This window comes from Cygnus olor, chromosome 28 (assembly GCF_009769625.2).
Source record: "Cygnus olor isolate bCygOlo1 chromosome 28, bCygOlo1.pri.v2, whole genome shotgun sequence".
Lineage (NCBI taxonomy): Eukaryota > Metazoa > Chordata > Aves > Anseriformes > Anatidae > Cygnus > Cygnus olor.
In genome coordinates this window covers 330,518-347,937 of record NC_049196.1, presented here as the reverse complement: position 1 = coordinate 347,937, position 17,420 = coordinate 330,518, and the positions used below count along the sequence as shown (strand labels likewise).

At 43.1% G+C, this 17,420-nt stretch overlaps 1 protein-coding gene across 6 annotated transcripts in view; it reads right to left on the bottom strand.

The window, feature by feature from the left end:
- The window catches only part of POGZ (pogo transposable element derived with ZNF domain), a 36,093-nt gene that overhangs the window by 6,630 nt on the left and 12,043 nt on the right, over window positions 1-17,420 (bottom strand). For 3 of the 6 annotated variants that reach the window (XM_040538618.1, XM_040538617.1, XM_040538619.1), the window contains 9 exons: window positions 7,678-7,853; window positions 6,598-6,706; window positions 5,376-5,669; window positions 4,409-4,606; window positions 3,952-4,061; window positions 3,220-3,554; window positions 2,267-2,421; window positions 1,662-1,762; window positions 625-771 (listed from right to left, as the gene is read on the bottom strand). In XM_040538618.1, coding sequence (XP_040394552.1) covers window positions 625-771; window positions 1,662-1,762; window positions 2,267-2,421; window positions 3,220-3,554; window positions 3,952-4,061; window positions 4,409-4,606; window positions 5,376-5,669; window positions 6,598-6,706; window positions 7,678-7,853 — 1,625 coding nt within the window. Of the gene's footprint in view, window positions 1-624; window positions 772-1,661; window positions 1,763-2,266; window positions 2,422-3,219; window positions 3,555-3,951; window positions 4,062-4,408; window positions 4,607-5,375; window positions 5,670-6,597; window positions 6,707-7,677; window positions 7,854-12,761; window positions 13,000-17,420 lie in introns of all 6 variants that reach the window. The other 3 variants (XM_040538621.1, XM_040538620.1, XM_040538622.1) reach the window with 2 other exon arrangements.

Genomic DNA, 17,420 nt, shown 5'->3' with positions numbered 1-17,420 from the left:
AAGCCAAAGTAAGGCATGCTAGCAGAGCAGTACATGGGGGAAACATTCCTTCAAAACTTGCCTTGCCTTTCCTGTAAATCAATAAAGGACTTTGGGGCAAATCAATTCAGGCACTTGGTAAGCGTGCTGCATTTCTATATTCTGAAAATACGCTTTAGCTACACCTTTATAAAATATGTTGTCGATATAGCCAACGTACATGGAAACAGAATACTTAACTATCAAAATTATTTTCATTTGTGTGCATACAGCATTATTCATTTATTACCTGAAGATAAAAAAGATTAAAACCCAAATGGACATAGAGCCTACTGTTGGTTAATCATCTCATGAAGCAAACACAGTCCAACAAAACATGTTTTTTTCTGTTAAGTAAAATCAATCTGTGCTACTCCTAAGGGAGCAATGCCTCTTCTCTTCACCACAATCCCTATAAAAAGTCTAGAATGACAGCATGCAAATTGCATTTGTTATGGAGTGAATACTACTAGCATCTACTAAAACTCTTCTTTCAACCAAGTTTTCTTTTTCTTTTTCCTCCCCAAGCAAATGCTCAACTAATCACATGCTTACTATGAATCCCTGTGGAAAATGAACGGCTGGAAACAAAGACAGACATAGTACCTGATGCCTCATGAAATGCTGTTGGAAAGCATTGCCATTCTTGAAGACTTTAAGACAGTAAGGACAGAGCAGGTGCCGTGTGTCTTCATGGATCATTCGGAAGTGGCTATCCACTTCAGAATAGAGCGATGAACGATATTGACAGACCTATAGGAGCGGACAGAAACAATCAGTGAGGTAACACAGTATTTCTACTCATCTATCTCACAATCTATCTCACATCCACCACTGCAATATGGAGATCTTAATGGCAACATCCAGATCCCCAAAGACACTTAGCTATGGAATTTAGGAACCAAGAACTTGCTAGCTTATTCCAACTTTAAGATACTAAATCAAGCAGTGCATACTCAAAGCAGTTTGGAGAAACAGATCGAAACTATTCATATAAAGAGAAAGGAGTAACAATTCAAAATCCAGATCCAAGAAAAAAAAATGGGAGAGACAGTTAATGCAAAGCAGTTTGAATGTGTTATATTTTTTTCAGGGTCTATGTAAAATGCAGAATTTGGAACATAATCTGTGTTAACATAACATATTTTAGAAGTTTCTTCTCTGTATTTTCGGAGGGACAGTGTTAGGACCTCTGGGTGGAGATGACATGTTCAGAATCGATGCAAGCACAAATCTCATGACAACAGAGTGACAAGAAAAGGTGTCACACAAGCAGCAGCATCTCATCTCCTCCAGAGTGAGAACTCCTCTTTATGGCACAGCAATTTGCCTGCAGGCCCTGGGAGGAAAAAAAATATTAGGCTCTGAATGCCACTGGGACTAAACAAATGTCTATCAAGCTGATCCAACTTCGCAGTGCTGGGAACTGATGACAAACAAGATACCTGTGCTGCCCTAATAGCCACTGGACTTCTCTTTAAGATCATACCTGAAAAAAAATGCAATGGGCTCCACAGCACTGTCCCATGGACCAAGTCTATTTTGGACCACTATGAGCCACACACTTTGCCAGTAAGTGCCAGATTCCCTCTTATTGACTAGTACATATTTATGAAGTCCATCCCTTTAACCACTTTTAATACCTGACAAACATAGGGCATCTCCCCAGGCTTGTGAGTGTCCTTCATGTGCTGTAGGAACATTGGTTCACTCTCAAATGCCCATTCACAAATCTTGCACTTTGCTGCAAAAGAAAGAAAAAGCAGGTTAACAGCTGGGGGACGACAACAACAACAAAGTGAAAATATACACCAGAAGTTACAACAAGTTTCTTTGATAATAACAGACCCTTAAGAAGTCATTACTAGCTCTCAACACTTTGAGTTGAATAGATAATAAAAATATGTTCTGAGAGGTTTTCAGAAGGCCGCAAAAGTTCTACCCATCATTTTGTTCAAGAGATTAAGTAGCAAAATATCCTGATGAGGAAACTGCAAGTGATTTCAAATCAGATGTGAACATACCAATAAAAATGAAATTCTGCCATGAAGTTATTATTAAACTCATTCTTTAAAACAATCTTGAAAATAAATTTGGAAAATGTAATTTAGCTGGACTTTTCTGCTGGCCTACAAGTGTTCCATGGGGCAAGGCAGAACAGGTACATCCTTTCTCAATGGATTTGCTATTAATCCAAGACAAACACGCTCTTAAACCTAAACAAACAACAAAAACAAAATCGACTTACTTGTTGACTCATAGGGACTGTGGACATTCTCTAAGTGACACTGTAGCTGAAATGGAGTGGAGAACTGCCTGTAACAGTGCTGACAGATGGTGTGGACATCTACCTCTCCATTTTGCTGATCCAGTTCAACATGGTGCTTCATGTGATTCATAAATCTTATGGAAGTGAATAGGAAGTGCATGAACAGAAATCCGAACATTTTGCACCTGTAATCCTGACAACACTATGAATGCTATACTAGAAGTTTTTTTAAGCCCATTCTATCATTACTTCTATGTGCACAAAAGATTAAGTAATAAAACTAAACTGTGGTGCAAAACAGTGTTGAGATGTTTCCTTCTTGCTCTTCCCACCAAAACCAAGATCTCCTTCTATCCAGCAACCTCCTATTCTGTAACTCTAGAAGAAGTCAGAGAACAGATCTTGTAGTACAGTGGGGTGTAGTACTAGCTTTTGAGCACTTCTGACACCAAACAGGTATTCCACTGATCATGACAAAACATCGCAACTTATAGAAAAAAATCAGTAGTTCTGTTGTGATAACTGGACAACATAGTGGCTTGTTCAGAAGAATACACTATTTCACAACAGTATTTTCTCATTAGCTCCCTCTGCTGAAAAAGCATCAAATAAAGGTAAAAAGAGTAGTTCTTCATAAACAATTATTTCTTATGATCTAGTAAGACTAGTAATCAGTAAATGAGATTTCTCTGGTGAAGACTACAGATGTGATTATTCTAACCACATAACCTTCTTACAACTTTTTTCTTGACTCAACTGCGTGACAGTGGACAAACTGCCTCACTCTACTGCTTTAGCTCTGTATTTAACCTACAGCATGGGAAACTTGTAGTGCTTGAGAGACTGATGCTTACAATTCATTTTTACTTCTGCAGATTTGAGGCATTCGGAACACTGCAGACTGTTTTTGTGGCACCTTGCATTCCTCTTACCTTATGTTGTTCTTTAGCCTCTTGGTGCAGTGCGGACACCTGAAGGAAGTTGGAACCTTGGGGAAGTTCAGTAGCTGACTCACTTTGCCACCATCTCTGCCATAGTAGAAATCATCTACTAACATAATAAGCTTACTTTGGGATGAGTCAACTACGTTTTCACTTGGCTCTGGAGCTTTAGCAGGTGGGGACAGCGCAGGGATAGGAGTGGAAGAGGGCGGTGAAGCAACAGCTGTAGTTTTTTCTGGAGATGGAGGCTTTGCAGATTGAATGTTTGGTTCAGAATCTAGAGATTTTCTTTTCTTGAGGAATTCAACCATTTCAGGGCAGCAGTACTAAAAGGAAAAAAAAAGCTGTGCATTAAACAGTATCTAGGAAGGACTATTGCTATTAAAGGTAAGCAGGCAAAAACTAACCATCACCTAAGAGGAGACAAAGGCACTCCAGGAAACTCTTAAGGAAGAAATAATGCACATTCAACATCCAGTTTTCTGATTGTTTACTGGTCAGTAAGACTGGAAAACAAATGCACCTCCTGGCTGTAACAGGACATAAAATTGAGGCCCTGCCTACTTGTGGTGAGGGATGTTGGAAGGCCTCTCCTTTGCCTCTCACTTTCTCCTAGCCATGTTGTTCCTTTTCACAGAAGTACCTAATCTAGGGAGAATTATTCTTTGCACTCCAGTCATAAATGATTAACAATTAACTGCTCATCTCAGAATAGTTACTTACACACATATGTCCTCTTAAAGCTTCAGTGACTCGAAATTGAGCATCACATCTTGGACAGACCTTCCTGCCACCATCTTGCAAATCAAATGTGGGAATAGGAGATGAACTGACTGTAACAGGAGAAGAAAAAAGACACCTCAAAACAAAACAAAAAAATTGAGAATCCTTACACTTTTTAGGTTCAGGTCATCTTTTTGACATACTGTAATAATATAGTTTCAAGAGCTATACTTTTAACTACTAAAAAGACTGGAGAGGCAGAAAAAAACAGAAGTATGCAAACTTCTGACAATCTGTATGCTGAAATATACCCCCCAGTAGCTGAGTGTCTCAAATTAGACTAATTAAAAATACATAAAATAGTTCAACTTATCTTCCCTTCTTTAGTCATTTGTTTGTTCCTATCTGTCAGTTTAAATCCCTCATCTTTATAAGACAGCTTGTATGTAAATCATACCTTTTAACGATGACGACGACTCTGAAACACTAGATCTCTGGGAACCATGCACAGGGCTGCTGTTGGACACCACAAGCGGGCCAGGGCTCTGACCTAACGAAGGAATGGTGTTCAGAGTATTCACTAGCTTTGCAACCTCGTTGCTGTTCTCGCCGGTCACTCCAGGTCTCTTTACAGTCACAAAACTTGCAATACTCACTGCCAAGAGAAAGGACAACAGAGGAACACTAATAAGGAATCAGTAAGATCTGATGTACTGTTTGAAACCTGTCCCCACCTAGCATGCCTTGTCTCATGCTCTTCTACCTTTAATCTTCAGCAAAGAACAAACCATCAATTCTCCCACCCAGCAATGCAAAGGTTGGCAAGACTGAAAAAGTAAAACTCCCTAACCTTCCAAACTATGCCCTAAGACATGAGCCGTGCCCTACAATGAACTAAACAGGATACCGATGGTCACAAAAGTTACTTATATTTCTTTTCTAAATGCAGCTGTATGTGATTACGGCCACTTAAAGCTAAAAATAACCCTACCTGCTGCGTGCAGGTTTTTTTTCTGTTTAAATTGTTTGTCACTATTCCTGAGCTATCATTTCACTCATGAATTCAGCCAACATTTAAAAAAAAGCAACGTGGTTAGTTTCAGCTTGTGCTCTTCATCTTTCAAAAACTTAAGTGATTAAAAAGTAGTATTTTTCACTTTTGGGGACTTTAATTGATGGTCTCAGAACATTCTACAAAACAAACAAACCCTAGTTCTCTAACCAAACCGGACACTATGGTAGGATTATCATAATTTTCCAGGTTGTAAGAGAGATGAAGTGTGAGTCAGTGACGGAGGCAAAAATAGAACCCTAGAGTTCTGACTCAACTTCTGCATTTTAGCTGCTGAGCCATATGTTTGAAGATCAAATTATAAACAGTGTTATACACTTGAGTCCCCTTGCTTTTCCATGGCAAGTCTTACCTAATTTGGGGTTAGTAGCTTGACTGGATTGCCCTGGCTGCTGCACAGTTAACTGTCCAAGTGTTGTTGGCTGCGTTGAAGTAGGAGTTGTGGAGGTGCTGGGAGTGGACTTACTTTGCTGTTGTGCCTGGGACTGTGGTACTGTGCTCCTGATGGTAAGCGTGGCTGGAATGACCGTAGTGAAAGTGTTGGTGGTGGGTCGGACCGGCATGGTTGTACCTGGTCTCACCTGGGCCATTTGAGAGAACACCTGAGGAACGCCAACTGTTGGTTTAACAAACTGGGTACCTGGGGCTTCAAAAACAAATGAACAAACAAGGTAGATCAAGTAATCGAATTCCATTCCTTGCCCAGGGTACAACCTAATTTCTAACACTGCTGAATTCCCCAAATTCCCAGTAATTTCAGTGGAAGTTTTAAGAGTTCAGCACCTTAATTTTCCTTCCCAAGCAGACTAAAATTGATCCTGGATACAGACAGAGTGAAAAATTAGATTTACAACAACTTTTAGGTGGAATTCTCTAAAAGGCTTACAAGCATAAATCCTGCTGACTTTCATGGGGTTCCTACTAGTCTCTAGGCCAAGGGAAGCTCATGGAAGGCTTTTCATGACAGGACAAGGGTGATCCTATAGTTACAAATTATTTTATGACATGAGGTTTTACAGATCCGTTCTTGGGATACTGAAAGAGGACTCATCACAAAGCACGGTTGCTTTGTTATAAGGCAGGTGTGTGGTGACACACTGATTCTTAATCTTGCTGACGGTGCATGTCAGGATCTGGTAGCAGAAGGCAATGTTAGAAAAATCATCTTCAAGGTGAGGCTTCATTTCCAGGCAGTAGGGGAACACTATCATGGCTTGGGGAGATTCTGAAAGGAAGAGGGGTGGTTACAGGCCAGGATTTTGGAATGAAGTTAACCAAGGAGCCTTTTTGAAGAGGTTAGATTGTATGTAGCTCTGTGAGTCAGACACTGCTTCCAGGTGGAAGTCCCCTACTCTGCAAAGTGGTTTGTTACTATGATCAAAGGGCCTACTCTAAGCTGGAAATGACTAGCAGAATTGGAGCCACAAATGCAAACAAATCTCATCTGTTACAGAACTGGAAAATCCCCTTCTCTAGAACTTCTAGATCTGTATTTTAAATACACTCTTTTAAATCCCTGGTGCTCTGTAAAGACAGACAACACTAATGCGGTTTTCACATATTTCAGTCCTTACCTGGGACTAGGGTGATGGGTCTAACTGTTTGACCTTGCTGTACATTCAGAACAATTCCAACTTGATTCATTGTGTTTTGCACAGGCCGCACATTCCTCACAGGAAAACCCTGCATTCAAACAGTAATCGTTAACATAAATATATATATCGAGTACATTCAATCTGAGTTTTCTACTCTAAAAACAAACACCCCTCAAAAAAACAAAACAAAAAAAAACCAAAAAAAACATTATCACTATCACCTACAGGATCAATTGAACTATGAGGCCATACTGTTCTCAGCCAGCACCTTACCCAACAGTAGGGCCACCTTCCTACAACATTCTGGTATACTGCCTCCACTCTCAACCTCTCCTTCCCTAAGCACCTACAGAAAACTTCTCCCAGGTCTTAAGCAATTTGTAAGGCCATATTTGAGGCAGTGGTAGTTTCCTGAGATAGGTAAATGATCTGTTTCGTTGTTTGAAATCTCTATTTTTCTTTTTCATTAATGATAACCAACAGCTGCAACATACTAAGACTTTTTTTTTTTTTTAAAGCAGGAGCTCTGGAAAACATGCACCCTTATTTTGTAGAAGTGTTTCCCCAGGCAAATGCTCAAAGAAGTCAGTAAGTATTACCTGCACATTTTCCAGGAAAATAAAACAAAGTAGTAAGTACTTAGCAAGGTCAAATCCTCACAGAGCGGACAGACCCACCTACAGCTGGGAGTCAGGCCCTACCAGTAACTCAGGAGTATGTTACAAGTGAAAAACAGCATGAAGTCCCATCAGACCTGTGCTGGCTCTGCAAGACTTGCTGAAGAGCAGAACATGGACAAATTTTTCAAATGAGATTCAACTATGAAATGACCAGAAACCAACCTACAGCACACAAGATATTTTAAAACAAGGCTATTGCTAAGGCTACATCAATTAAAACCAAAACCCACCAGATTTCAGCTCAAGTGTAGTATCCAGCAAGGTGTACAAGACAAGCTGAAACAGGCATCTGATTATGCCAATCTCCCAGGGATGCGTACACTCAGTCTTCCTTCCCAGAGATGCCAGCGTGCAGGAGTAGGGCTGCAAGGGCACTCACCTGGGTCGTTATGAAGATCGGCTGGCTGGTCACTGGAGAATTCGTGACGTGATTGGCATTCTGCATGATCTGTACAGGTCGTAATACTGGCTGGGTTACCATTGTGCCCAGACCTGAGGCTGGATTCTGCGTAAGGATCAGCGGCTGTCCACCTTGCTGAACAAGAGGATTGCCAGCTGGAAGAAAACAGAAATACAGCAAAAGTCACACTTGCCAAGTAGAAATACTTCTCACACACTCAGCTGGCAATTTTAGTCTTCAGAATTTGAATGAATTTTCCAGAGCGTGCCTTGAAAGTAAACTTGTGAAACTAACCAACCCTTCTACATATCATTTCAATACTCATGTCTATGCGAGGATTTTTCCAAGCTGCCTAGGAACCAGGTGCTCAAAACCCTTAGCTCTAAGCAATCTCAGAGACTGATTATACTGGCTTCTGCATGCCCTTTGAACACAGTCACAGCAGCTAAAGAAAATATTTTTTTCTACTCTCATTAACTATTAAGTAAAAATTCACCTGCTGGCAGATACTGGGAAAACTTACACTGAACCACTCACTACAGTCCCTGGTGCAGGGTATCTACCAGAGAGACAGCAATACCATCAAAGTTTCTGAGCAGCATCGCCAACCACAGGCGGTCAGGGACCTCAGCGCCAATTAACCAGAACCAGAAGGATACAAGAATTCTGAAGGAACCTAAAGTAATTTTCAGCATCCTCTGACACAAAGAGGATGACAACCCTGAACCTTCATGAAGTGCCAGACAAGCTTCACCATGAGAAAAAGACTGAAAACATCTGGATCACACTGAAGTCATAACATGCAGCATGTATCATAAGAACATCGTGCAATGGTTTGAGGTGCGTTTTCTCTCGATTCAAGCAGCATCCCGATTGAAAAAAAAAAGATACTGTCTCTTCCAGATCTTAAGTTATTTTATCCGCTAAACTCAACATACTTGATACTGCACAACACATGAAAAATTCACACAAGTCCTTTGGTACGAGAGCACGTTCAGGTAATTGCAAACAACCAGTTTACTGAAGCTTAGCAAAGTACCATGTCAGCTGAGACCTGGGGCTGTGCATGTGCTGGTGGTCAACTTCAATTTGAAGTAAAACTAGTTAGCTTAAAACATGTTCATGGTGTTTTATATGAATGGATTTTATTTGGGATTTGTTTGTCTGACAGTAACCTGCACTTTACACTAAGCAGCAGTAACTTGATTCCTTGCAATTGTGCTGACATAGCCGTAAGGGAGTTCTAACACTAGTGTTAACAACCATCGCACCCCAAGGGATTTCCCCGAGGGATTTTCCTTGTATACTTCGCTACAGACATGCTGCTCAGAGACGCAGCTGCCTAATACCTCTGCAATCCGACTCTGTCCCGAGATGCTTGTCGTTTTGTGAAGTTTTGACCGCTCAACTTAGAACATCCCATGTCCACTGCTATTTACCTAACACTTCCCATTACCTGCAGCTGAAAAAAGGTATCCAATAGTTTTGTGAACTGCTAACTGTTTGGGTCAAGTTTCCTACGACGGATATCTCCCTCGGTCATTTCTCATGGTGAGCTGCAACAAGTAGAATCGTTTAGTCATTAAAGAAAAGCAAACTATGCTTCCTCTGGTACCATTTGAAAAATAAAATAAAATAAAAAAATTCCTTACAAGTTCCAGAACCTCTGCACAGTTGCTCAAGGGACTCCCGTGGTTTCTGACTACCCCAGGGAAATCCATATGGTCACGTTAATCAGCTTCTGGTCATTGCTGTTTGCACCAGCCCAGCAGATGCCAACCAGTGCTTGGTCGCGTCCTTCAGCCAAGGCCCCGTTTGTTCCACGCGTGCTCCCAGTGCCACAAGCTCTTACTTGCCAACAGGAACAGATTTGCAGTATTTGCACAGAACGAGGAAATTCAAACCCAGGAATACTGCCCAATTGCTTCTGGCAAACTGGGGGGCTAATGTTGCATCAAAACAATGATCAGAAGAATCTCCCATCTACTGGCAATGCTTGCTGACACCCAAGAGGGGGAAAGGAATTAAAGGAAGATAAGACAGGATGAAGAAGGAGGCAGTGAAGACACATGCCAGTGAAAGATGGAGCAAAATGGTCTGTGGACACCGAAACACTTGTTCAGCAAACACAAAACAAACCTCTGCCACTGATGATGCCCAGCAGAATGCTACTGACCTTGCCTCCCTCCAGCGGCCATCTCCCAGAGGACTGACATGGTCACCGTTAGCTCAAGCCTGAGCAGTGGACCAAGCAAAGAAGGAACTGTGAAGACTGCCTCCACCTTCTGACAACACAAACTAACCCACTCATGGCTGGACACTTTTTTTAATTTTTTTTTTTTTTTTTTTTTTTTTTACAGAAATCTGTCTCTGCACACAGCAGATGATGAAGAGAACAAATCGAAGCTATGCAGAACAAGGTGATGCCTGCATGTGCCTGACTCCCGCAGTGCGAATGACGGGAGGTACGATGGGAACAAGGGACCACAGAACAGAGGTGAGCAGGTACCTGAGGCTGTTGACAATCATCTGGACCAAAAATGAGCCTTAAATCCCTTGTACTCCCCATGAGGCAGATTAGCAAAAATCTTACTTTGTCCTCTGGTGATCACTACACCTTCATCTCCCCAACGCCTACTACATGTAACATGGAGCTGGTCTACAGAAAGCCAGGAGCTCACAACACAAGAGATCTGCACAGATAAAATGTGTTACCTTTTCTAAATACCATAGGGAGAAAAAAAAAATTAGGCCATGATTATTTCAAACAACTCGAAAAACAAGCAGGAAACTTAATGGGACTTCAATTTCTTCTTCCTCTATACTGTTCTCCCTCGCAAAGCTAAGCTTTTTCATGTATTCATGTTTACTCAACTCCAACTGTAGACAGGAATGTCACAGGAATTCTTATGAGGAATCACATCCAGATTTTAATAATGTATGATTTTTTTTTTTTTTTTAAGGCATAGGGTGCTGCTATACAGCAAATGAAGGCAAATTTTGAATAGCTACCCGTTCGGTCAGCTGCACTGATCCTATGCACTGAGTGAGGAAGAGGGAAAAAATAGCATATAATCATGTAAAGGCTTTGTTAGTAACATATGCAAACAAAAGAGACCAAGTTAAGACTGAACGGTAAGCACAGGCAGGAATTCTCCAACGAAATGCCATCGTGACCCATATAAAGAAGTATTTCCTGCAGTGCTGTTGACAAGTCCCTAAGGGGTCTTCTTCCAGTCATTACTCATGCTGTACAGGGAGGTCTGCATTGAGAAAAACAGAATCCTGACTACACACAGACACTAGAGATCCCACTGCGCTACCCATGCAAGCAGAATTAACACTGGTGCAATGGCCAAAACCAGCCAGGCCAGAAGAGTTACTTAACCTACAGGAACCCAAGTTCTTTGAGATGTCCATGCTTTTTCTAATTTTTTTTTTTTTTTGGAGCACATACCACCTCTTATACATAAGACCAGAAAGATGAGGTTGCACGTGGCTCAGGGAGGTAAAAAGAAAAAAAAAAATCCTTAATCCCATTACTGCTGTAACCCAGGTCTTGAGGGCAAAGGGCTTCCAAATCAGCAGGGCGAGAAATGATAAAGAAAGCCTCACAGGAATCTTCCCAGCGCAGACGAGTGGCATAATTCAACACTTATGAGACCGACAGAATATCCAGATTGTTTCAGAGTTACAAAATGGTCCAACATTACCGAAACTGCTGATGTTAAAGGAAAGGGTTGCTGTACCCGAACAGCAAATGTTTCCTATGTAAATGTGCAAATCCAGGAAAAGACCTGCTGCATGCCAAAACATTCTGACCCACAGCCAAAACAGCTTCTTTTAATGGAAGATGCTTTACACTGACAATCTGGATGCTGCCTGACTGGCAGCGCTCAGGGTATATGATCCAAATGTTTTCACGAAGATCTTACTATGCAGAAACAGTAGGGTGATGGAAGACTACAGAAGGTTCGGTTCCAAGCCACACAACTGCCTGGCCCACACACTGCATCTTGCCTCATTTTTTCAAGTGCCTTAGACAGCAGGGGAACTGCTGGAAAAGAGACATCAGTTCCCACTCCCAGAGCTTGAAAAAAAAAAAAAGCATCCATCATCAAACAACTTCAAGCCGATGCAGACATCGTGCGGGCTGGCAGCCTATCTTGGACCATTTTCTTCTTCAGGATCAAAAGCAACAAGCATGAACCCACTGTTATCTGAACTCCAAGCATGCTGCCTCCAGTCCCAACTGACAGAGATGACGTGCTTCTAGCCTTTGCCATTTTATTAAAAGGTCTCTGAGGAGGAAAAGGATGGTAAGGAGTGAATGGAAACTAGAGGCAAATAGACTGAATTTGCGATCTTTGTAATCCCTTCACAATACTCCTGAAAATAAAAAGGTGATTATCAAAGAGAAGAGAGAGAGCACGTAAGGTAAGTTGTGGGGGGAGGGAAGCAAAACAAAACACCACCTTTGGATAGTTCGATCAGGTTTTGAACATTTACATCCCACCCAGTATCTGCTGAGGGCCCCGAGCCCTCATCAGCGGATCATTTGCTCCTCAGTGGCTGGAGGATCTTATTGGGTTGACAAGGAGCACAGAGTCATCCCCAGATCTTTCAAGGAGTGGAGGAGACCTTGCCAAATGCTGAGAGTCTGTGACTGCAAATGAGAGGTCTTTCATTGCCACTTAACTTCCATGAGAAATCCTGACGACGGAAGCTATGATGACCTCGTGGTTAGTACAGAGGCCACTGTGCAACCTCAAGCAGAGCATGACAGTCAGGTTTCCAACTCCTTCTGGCACTCCTTGGGAGTTTACAAATAATCTGGGAAGACTTGTACTAGTTTAACAAACAAAAGATGACTCTGGGTTTAAGTCCATTTTAAAGCAGGGACCAGCTGACAAAAATCTTCTGGTCAAGTCAGTCCAATGATTTGGATTCTTTTCTCTCAGTGTGGACTTGGCAGGTTCCTGCCACGCTGCTCTCTCCTGAAATGCTATTAATTACTAGACAAAACAATAGCAGAAGCATATAGAAACACTCTAATTCCTTACCAGAAACTGCAGGTTCTTTTCAATGTGGCCAGGATGGACACAGCTGAATGACCAATTTTTTCCCCACGTTTTTGTAGACTTTCATTAGTGAGAATGACAAGCCTTCTGGAGTAGCATGTCCAAGAGCGTGCAGTGCTTCTCTTAGAATGTTTCCAAGGAGATCTGTAAGGTTTCCACAGGTCCTGGAACACTTTAAACTCACCGGCCAAGACAGATGTGCATAGATTCACTACTTCATCTAGGGAGAATGAGGAGACCATGGCAGAAATCAGCTGCTGGAAAAGAACAAATTACGTTCTTCTCTCTTCTCCTCCTGCCTCTCAAGCGTATGACTCTCCAAGTAGCTCGCTGGAAATGGCTTAATTTGCTTCTTTGAGGAGGGTGACTTAGAGCTAAATGCCAGTTGGTGAAGCAAGCCTCCTGAGGTATGCCTGAACAGCCCATTTAGTCCTGGACCAAGCGATCCTTGCGAGTCCTAGGCCTCCTCCTACACCACCTCTTGAACCACTCCTTGACTTCCAGCACACTACCAGGAAGGCAGAAGTAGACATACAGAAGAGTTTCTGTATTCTCTCTCCCAACTAAGCACAGCAGAGGTGCTCTCCTCTACAGGAGAAGCCACTCTTACCAGATGGACCTTGCCTGTTTACAGGAGAGGTCAGGCTGACAAAGCCCCCTTGTCTGATGCTCAGACACACACCCCCCCCCCCCCCCCCCAGACAAGGGGCACTTGGCAGCAGCGTCCCCTCCCTGGGGGCCCCAGTGAGCCCCTCAGAGACCAGCCCTGCTGCTGCGATGAGGACCGCAAAGGTCTGGTGCACCAGGCTGTTGCCACAGAGCAACCAAGGCTCTACGAGCAACACAACCCCTACCAAAATCAGGGATAAATGGATGGGATTGCCATCAGCGTGTCACTGAACTCTGAATTCGGCCATTAGGCATCAAAAGAGGCCCTCTCAGGCTTACAAGGGGTAGACTAACAAGCCTGGGCTGACTTGGTTCCTTGACGACTTTGGTCTCGGATGGAAGGCCTTCAGCAGCAGCCAGTGCTGACGGGAGAAACGGACTAAGACAGACACATCGTTTAGGCGTTAAGGCAGGTGATGTGGGCACCAAGCGGGGTCGGACCAGCAGGGCGCTCCCTGCGAGCCAAGGGAGCACTGACAGACACCTCCAGGCACCTGCGGAGCCTTCCGTCCCTCTGAGGAGAAGCACCTTCGGATGGCTCCGTGCTCTCCGAATCCGCCTGCAGAAAGCCCGCAGCGGAGCGCTGCCGTGGGACTCCCCCTTCAAACACGGGAGCACAGGGAGCAAAGCTGAGATGAGCTGCCGTAACATGGACGCCTCGGTGGCAGGCTGTCTGAGCCCAACATGGACAACGTGTGCAATTTGGCCAACAAGAGCGAGAGACAAGTTACACAAACTCACGTCCAGTCTAAGGGAGAGGGGCGCCCCGGGCAGCACGCAGAGCAGGCCCTGCAGGCCTCCTGTCACACCGCCGCAGGCCCTCACGTACACAAGACTAAAATCCCGCATCTCCTGCTCCGGCAGGGGGATTGGACTGGATGATCTTTCAAAGTCCCTTCCAATCCCTAAAGTCTGTGATTCTGTGATCTCCCATCCTGACCCAACTTAACCAGACGCCCTCACGCACTTGCTGCCATTGATGGAAGCACGGTATTTCCTGGTACAGTTTCTATACTTTCAGGACAAAAAGCGTTTTGTGATCCTTGTGGCGAAAAGAATTGCAGGAATGTAAGTTTTATTTTTATCTGATGGTGGAATTATAAAAAGAAGTCAGGCTGTCAGGGTGATGTGCTCATTTTCTTGTCAACAACAACACTGCTTTTCTGCATACCAGGACACTGTGGCATCTGACGGCCGTATATGTTATACCAGCTAGCTGTACACATATACATAACATAAGAAAGAACTGGTTTGAGTGGGATACAGGTATAGCTAAAAGCAATCGCAGGAAATTAAGGAAAAAAAAAAATAGGCCGAGCGTCACTTCAAATATATTTAGCTTTCAGTAATTTTTCCTTTCATGTCCCAGTAGTTTGAGACACTGAAAAACTAATCTGCAGGGAAAAAATCTGAAGACAAAATTCAGGAAGATGGAAAAAATAGCTAAAAGATATTTCCACCTCCAGTTTTGAAATATTATTTCTTGATTTTCAGACATGGGGTCATCCCTATCCAGCCCACTGTGCACTTCTGTTTGTTCAAAGGTGAGCTGGTGGTTTGTGTGTGGCACTGTTAATACCCCTCAGGAGAATTTGGGGAGGAGAATTAAAAAAATGATAAATTTTAGGTCTCCAGGCTGGCTCATAATGAATTTCATCCTAGATGGGAAAAACAAAACAAAACCCAACAAAACCTTACACTGGGAGAATGGTTAAGATTGAATGGATCTTTTTCAGCTCCAGCTTTTAAGTCTTTTTAATTAATGTAAAACAAAACGCAAGACGACAGCCATGAGCGTAAAAAACAGATTGCTGAAAGCTGGGATGATTCCAGACATGGCTCATTTCGCGAGCATTCCACATAGTCACAACTTGAACTGGGATCAGACCCTCAGTCACCGGGCCAGCAAAACCTGCAGAGGTGACAGATGTCCCTGGGGCACTTCACCACTCAAAATCCTTGCAAGCCAACAAGGATTCCTGCAAGTTCAAGTTGTGCCATCTGAGACAGCAGCAGCTCAACAAACACATTACTCCAGAAAGAAAAGGCCATGTTTCAGGCTGAAGAATTTTGTTTGTGTTGGTCCTAAAGTTAATGGGCCAAGCTACCCCCTGTTGCATCAATGTCATCAGGAGGAGAATTAGTTGCACCATAAAAACCAAAGCGCCCCAGGAATATCCAAAAACAAGCACGTTTCTGTATTTTACCATACAGAATTCAAACCAAAGCACCTAATAGTCTACCACTAAGTTAAGGACAAAGCGCTGTGTTCCTGGACATCGCCACGCAGCCAATTGACTGCGTGTTCCTAGTGCCCCCAGAGCTCACTTCCACTGCAGCAGGTAACAAACCCCAAATACAACCAACACCACCACACTCACCCTAAACCACTCGGCTCCCTGGTGCTGAATACCGTTTCAACAACCCTACCAGAGCTGACCAAGCCATCCAGTCTGAAATTCCACACATTTGGAAAGCGGCCCTGTCTTGAGGCTGTAAAGGTCACTGCCCTCCCACCTCTCTTCCGAAGCGGACCAATCTGCACCTCTGAGGTTTTCAGACTTCTCCAGGAATCAAAGTACAGTTCTCTGGCCAAACATTATTTAGGAAACTCCACCAGCCCTACAATGCTCCCTAATGTGCAGAGCCAGCACGTGGCAGACAGCGCGGTCCCTTCAGCAGCGACAGGCGCGGGGCGAGCAGACGGCCCACACCCCCTTGGGTCGCGCCTGCTGGTAACGGGATGGCAGACGATGCTGTGAGAGGCACGAAAGAAAGACGACGATGGGAAGCAATAGACTGAGTCATGCCAAGCAACAACCCACCTAAGTTTGTAACCACAGAGAAAAAACAAAGGTGTTATTCCCCCAACAGCCACTGCTATTTTTGGTTGTGGTCCAGAATAACATAAGCAGAAGACAATTGTAGGTAGCTACGCTGATGATTTCATTCCTCTAGCACCGTCTAGAGGGATAAATGCCTGGAAACACAATAGTAGCTTTTCAGGGAAATGGTGCTCCTAAGCCTGCAAGGAGCTGAGCCGTTAGGAGAAGAGCTGCACCAGGACAGCAGCACACAGGATCCTCCTGAACCTCCAGCGCTCCCAAGGCCAGGGAGAACGCCGGGCTTCAGACCATGCAGCAAGGGGCTGGCGAAGGGAGACAAAACCTGCTTTCTTCATCCAGCCTCTCCCACTACGTTTTCAAGGCAGATTCTGGAGTTCTGAATTAGTTTCCTAAGCTAAGAGCTTATCATGACTCTTACTTTTGAGATAACAGAAACTAAAGGAAAAAAAAATTCTTAAGACTGTGGTGATTCTGTGTAATCCTTTCAAATCCAAGATGTGACAGAGGCCTATGGAAATCAGATTCCTGTATAAATCCCGCTGGTTTTAATTGGATCTGGGAATCATTAGATAGTAGATCTTATGGGGACATATTTGAAGTTGTCGAAAGAGTATCCAAGTGTTCCACCAGTAAACAAAATATCTGCTAATAGCAATATACTTCAGTAGTCATGATCATTTTTTTGTAACTCAATCTAACAAGCACACCAATATCACCAAGCCTTTATTAATTGTAATTGATTTAGCACATCTGTCTCAGTTTACTTTTATTAGCAAAGCTATGAAATATTCATCACCTGTGTATTATATGATGACATCTAATACACTTGGAGTGCAAGATACTTTTAAGACACTTCCAAGAATGTTCTATACGTTATTGAAATGGATACACTTCTCATTACTTATGTCTGACCAAATTTTACCACAAACGACGTGATGACTTTTAAGCAAGTCGGACAAGCAGATTTATACAGCTCCCTAATCCCAAAGAGACCTAAACCCACTTTATATTTCAGTATATTAAGTTATGTACAGAGACTGCTTAAGCTATTTCTGAATTGAAACAAGGCAATCCGTTTGTAACAAAAAGAAATACAATACAAAATACAAAACGTTTGGCTTTGGAC